The 6,178-nt window shown below is 34.5% G+C and overlaps 1 protein-coding gene across 1 annotated transcript; it reads right to left on the reverse strand. All coding sequences in view use genetic code 11, as the record gives it.

Moving 5' to 3' along the window:
• Positions 1 to 4,169: 4,169 nt before the first annotated feature.
• Positions 4,170 to 4,541, reverse strand: EGR_10524 (Potassium voltage-gated channel protein Shaw; the record flags this gene model as incomplete). The annotated part of the gene is made up of 1 exon (XM_024499773.1): positions 4,170 to 4,541. One exon carries the CDS (start codon positions 4,539 to 4,541, stop codon positions 4,170 to 4,172), a length of 372 nt encoding a protein of 123 aa, XP_024345813.1.
• Between the last annotated feature and the right edge of the window lie 1,637 nt (positions 4,542 to 6,178).

Here is a 6,178-nt window from a genome sequence, read left to right on the forward strand (position 1 = left end):
AAAAGTGGCACTACACTCAAAACTATCCACCATCAACAATTGCAAAAAGAATTCCAAGTCACAAATGGTTAATGCCTCTGTATTCTCTAGTCGCTCGAGGTTTCACCACCACCTTGACGTCGATGCATACGGTATATCAGATCTTGTGTGCTCGTATGCTTTGCTCAATTTTACCGATTATTTGTAAAGTAGCATTGATAACAGCAGCAAACCTACTTGAATCAGGCAAACACTATCAGCGATTTTGTTGATTATTTGACTGCTGAATTTCAGACGCCACCGTTAAAATTACTATGGGACAGGCGATGAGTCCATGGAAAGATTTACTAGGATATCTCCAGAAAGTGCTATTTTGGCCGAATTGATAAGCAGCAAACCAAATTAGCATTAAATGAAGGCTATCGAGTATTATCAAGAGTATAAAGTCTTACGTTCCCCCCATCATTATAAAATTATTTGGGCAAAAAAATGCACAAGCGATATCATTGCCTCAGGTCATTACCAGACATTCGATGCTCTCTCACGTAAATTTGTCTCCAATAAAGTCTTAACTTTTAGAGAGCGTAATATCTATAAATGTTAATTTGGCCTGTCACGCAGTATTATTTCCTCTTCTTCATAAACATATTTTCCTGTTGATCAGGAATGGTGAAGAATCGCTGGGGTCGATACAAATAATAAGCCCGAGGAAATGTTGCATAGGTTATTGCTTAACTAAGATTTTATTAAATTACACGGATTCCTCAGTTTCTTCTTGCAACAGCCCATCGATTCCTTGTGCAGATATTAAGCCATCTCTCCCTCCAAATTGACCTTATTTGATCTTGCAGAATGAAGTACGACGGATAAAGTAGTTCCTGCCACTGCTCAACATTACTGGAATAAATTTTCTGCAAAATTTAAGCACAGCTAAATTTGATTGAATTGACAATTTGGTCTTATGATACTTTATAATAGAACATTAAAAGTTATTAACATTCGCAGATTCTATCGAGGTAAAGTATGGCTTCATTTAGCGATTACCACATTTCTGTTTGGATCCTGCCGGTGCAAAATTATCTCCAAGATCATTTGCTTGATATCAGTTTAAATGTAATTAAAATATGCAAATAAGAAAATAGTGATTTCTCCTTACCTTCAGCCTATTAACACTACTGCTACAACCAGTGGCAATTTTGGGTACAAATAATACCATCTTTTTGCAAATAGAAAGATAATACATAGAATATGTTGGTTGTTTTTAAAATAAAAATCTGACTGCAAATCATGATACCTACCAGACTCATTCAAGTGGTTTTTTAAATTTAGTCAGCCATTTGTTTCACCTTAACGCGACATCATTTCAAACACAGTTGCAAGTAGATTTTATAAAGTGAAGGTTCACATACTTAAAGTACAAAATAATCAGTGTATGTTGATCTCAAACATTAAAGCTTTAGATTGAAACACCTACCACATATGATGCGTGGCAATAATTTGTTAATTAGTACTTTATCCTGGAAAAAGTTACCAAGTTAAAAGTTAAAACTCTAAGTTGAACTTTAAGAATCCGAACGTTTTATGGTGAAATTTATTCACTTTAATTTACAAGGCAGCAAAATACCTGATGTGTCGAGACTAGTACATAAAAATTGACAATATGCCAAGTGGAGCAAGGCTTTCGTTGGCCTTTTTCGTTTTTTTACCAAAAATGCCTTATGATTCTTTCACTTTAAGTGTATTATCATTTCGTATTATCTAATTATCATTAAGATTTGAAAATCACTATATTATATAAAAAATTTCAGTTATACAAAACATTGATTTTATTTCCAAATAACATGCGATGCTAATAATGGTGCTTCTTGGATGCTGTCTAACAGAAAAGCAAGAATTTTTGTACCTACAACTTTTCAGAAAAATTTATTTTTAGTAAAGTTTGCACCAACAACTTTTGCCCTTCGACAAAATAGATGATTTAGTTTCTTTTATTATTTTTATAGTCAAAACGTTTGTTTAATCATGCTCAAGTGCTCTACTTCTGCAAATGTATTTTCAATAATTTCATAAATTATTTGGTGATCTATGCCTTCTCAGTTCCATCAAACTACTTTACAATGGCAGTATTGGATTGGCTACCCTCTTATTTGCTTTAAAATTTCAGTTTTCTTTATTAAGCTGCCTGATATTTTATTTTTTACGCAAAGGCTCGTCAAAACTGAACGACTTAAACACAAGGAATTAGTCATTATGACTAGTGCTCAAAATTGGTACTTTTTATTTCGGTTCTGAAAATGGGTTTGTCTTAGAGGAAAGCAAGTTTTTCTTATCTTTGAGACACCTAATTTTTGAAGCTTACGTCAGATGAAGAAATATCTGAAAGTTCCAGAAATGATCTTAAAGCTATCATAATAGTGGTGGAATCTAGTTTTAATTAAGGCACCTACTCTTTAAAGCCATGCCTGAAGCTACGAAAAAAGGCGCATATTTTTAGGGTTTGACTGACTTTTTGTGCTGCAAACAAATGGTTTCTTCTGCATTACTTGATGTAACCTGATTTTCGTATACTCAGGTTATGGCAAGTAAACGAACTGAACTGGTATTAGTCCCTTTCGTCACCAAGAAAGTGGGCTGTATCTTATACACCAGACCATGATCACCTTACCATACTATTTATTTGAGAAAAATAACCTAGTAGAACACGGTTGGCAACCACTTTTGGAAGTGAACATTTTTCTCCAATTTGTATTCAAAGTAAGTGCTCAATTTTGAGTTCATTATTAGTTAAGCACATTTCAAGGCCGGAATAGAAAAATAAACACCTTTAAGTAAAACAGCCTAAACTGCAGCTACTGCTCTCCAAATGGCATTCGTCCTCTCTGATTTGGACGCTCATTGTATCCGACTGGTGGAAAGCAATGGAATATATAGGGCTAAAATAAAACACACGCAGTAGAATGAATGCCCAACCACTTCATTCATCATATTTCCGCTGTGTGATTATTACGCGTAATCAGATGTGGAAATATAATTCGAGCTACTCCTCTTTTCATTCCACGTTAAGTTTTCAGCATAAGCCCTTAGATCGTTCATCAAGTAGAGAAATTTCTACTCCCAAAGTGGAGAATTGCCAAACATAACGGCTTGCTGGTAGCATGGCAAGGTCAAAGCATTACATCAAACCTGTAGATTTAAAATTATTGGCTTAAAAAGAATAATAATAATAATAATAGCTAGATATTTGCTCCTACAATTACGCATCTGATGAAAACATGATTCTGCTCGAAATTGGCCCAAATTGAGCCATTAAATTGTCCGTTAACTGAAGATTCCTCACTATTTAGAGCTTGTTGCATCAAGAAATATGAATTTGTTACGAATCCCTGGTTATAAAAAATTTGAAAACTTGTATTTATGCAATTAAGGACTGTTTCTAGACCGGCTCTATTTTATGACGCGCAAGTAAAATTTTATTTGCTCTGAACAATTTCGTACTCCTGACTACAATCACATTATATTATTTTAGGGAAAGTAGTTTTAAAGCAACTATCCAAGTAGCAGTTACACTCCTGACATTTTATAGACTTTTTCTCTCACCGGATCATTTAAAGAATTTTTTCCTCGCTAAACAATCTCATGATCCTTCGATATCTGCAATTATCTTCGAAAATACGCCTCTTCGGTTCTACGAAAAGAGGGGAATTATCAACCCATCGCAGGAGAAAGTTAAACTGTTTTTGACCCTGATCTCAGCTGTAAGTGATGAGTTTGGGTTTAATTTTAAACAAAAGTTATAAGTTATCAGAGTGTGAAAACTTTCCCTGGATTTACCTAATGCCACCAAGTTGTGATTTTTGCGAGCAACGTAAGGCCAAATAATTAAATTTAAGGTCCGGGATACTTGCAGTTTCCCAAAATTAAATTTATTAAAAGAATGTCTGGAATCCAGGAAGAAGGAATTGTTAAAGTTAGTGGTTCTGTCATGGCCTTATGGAATGCGATCGACTTGCAAAAATATCTTTGAATTCAAATAATGCTAAAAATCATGCCATAATATTCTTTACTGGCCGTTTCAACTTCTTGTCTCCAATTTTTTATAATTTAGTCACTATCTGAGAAACTGCATTAGCCTTAAATTTTACTACTTAAAACGTTTTTTTGTGGGACATTTAAACGCCAGGACATTTGTGTCAGAATGAAAAGCGACGCACTTGATTAGAATCCAATCCCCAAAACTGCAACTCTTCCTCGAACAACGGACCGCAGACATCCACTGGATAGTGTAGCTTTCCCGTCCGATAGTAGTTTAATACTTGGGCGAACACTGCCGGGTGTCGGTCGAAGAAGTATTCATTTAAGAGAGGATCATAATTGGCCAGTGCCTCCGTTAGCCGTGATAACCGAGTAGCAGGGATCTTCTTCAGCGTTGATTTATACGTTTCATGACGAACTCCACCGACATTTAAGATAACGCGATTATTGCTGCTGACACCACTAACACTGCTGCCTCCGGTGTTGTTGGCTATGATGCTGGTGCTGTAGTTGTGTGCTGTGCTCTCCATAAATTTTTTTTAGTTTTTAAAAACTAAATAAAAATGAAATCAAAAGTATTTGATCAAAAGATTACCTATGCATCTATTTCCTAATAAACCATGGAAAAGCATGCAAAATGTTTCATAAAATCTGTCACTTTGTGTTAAAAGAGGGTTTGATTTTGTCTCAGTAACAGAATGACAGATACGAAATGATAATTTGAAAATTTTCCAAATGATGAATAGACATAAATTTAAGCATACCAAAAATAAGATATTCTTGCATTTTGTTTCGAACCTATTTAGGATTGGTTAACCTTGTCAAAGGCAATTTAGTACTCACACCTTAGTTTTATTCATGATGAAATTTCAAAGTATTTTACCATTTGTGAGGTTATGAGAACTAAAATTTAAGTAGCCTAATTCGTGTAAATGCCAGAAGCCACTCAATCATTAAAGTGAGGCGACAACAGTTAGAGTAGAATGCTTGAAGTAATAAAAATTTGGAGTCACTTCAGCGGACAAAAAGGATTACTTTAAATGCTTTTGTTCCTTTTTTCAATAAAGTATGGTTAAGCATGCATTTAACCAGACATAGGGTAAAGACTCGGGATTCACCATACATCTTGATACCAAGTGTGTTTCAGTGTTAACTTATTGCGTAGTTGAGTAATTTTATAATAAAAACTGTTGTCAAATTTGCGACTAAAGACTGAAGAATTGGTCGTGTCACCAAAGTGGATGACGATTTGTTGGGAACCTACACAGAGCACATCGATGCACAGTTAAAGCATTTGTCCTTCGATTTTGCATACCAGGTACCTTATTTTATTCTAGAATGTTAACTTTGTTTTTTTATATTTTAAATATTCCTAGCAACTGATTAGCCTTTCTTGTCAGTCTTTCCATGGGTGCACATTTTATTTGTCCGCATTATATAGCAGCATATATCTTTGATGCGTAGCAGTATTACGCTTCCCCTTGATTTGAATCACTCTGGTCTCAGGATTTGTCTTTTCGCATTCACTGATTCAAAACTTAATTTAGCTTATTTGCTTGGCTATTTGACTAGCGACTTGGTATATACTTTTGAGTTATTCTTTTAGAAAATGTCCATTAAGTTGTGCAATTATCCCAAGGGAACGTTATCTAGATAACAAAGATGTTCAAGATTATTTGCTCTGTCAGAATTATTTGAAATATTTCCATCTGAACACTATTCAGGCCATCTGTTACTCTTAAATTATTGAGCACTTTGGGTAAAGATAATAATAAACGGGTAAAATAGTCGCTCAAAAATAAAGCATTCCAAAATTCTTTTGACTTGCATGCCTGCTCCTGTTTTAAAATGCAAAAGTCAATTACATTTAAATTTTCTCGAGGAAAGGGCAAGTTCTGAAAAATTGCGATATATAACTGAAAGTAACCGTGCAAAGCCAATTAGATGGAAAAAATAGACCAGTTTTAAATTCTAAATGATTTTTTGTGCAAACGAATGCATATAAGTAAATTATTCACATTACTCAAGCGCCACTATTAAAGTTGTTTGTGTGGCTTTTATTCATCCACCTGGTTAAACAATATAATCCACTTCTGCTCGAAATGATGAGTGGCAGAGCTCAATGCGGACTTATTTTCCATATTCTGTCTATACGTAGGTTTCTGAA

This window comes from Echinococcus granulosus, assembly GCF_000524195.1.
Source record: "Echinococcus granulosus chromosome Unknown EG_S00229, whole genome shotgun sequence".
Lineage (NCBI taxonomy): Eukaryota > Metazoa > Platyhelminthes > Cestoda > Cyclophyllidea > Taeniidae > Echinococcus > Echinococcus granulosus.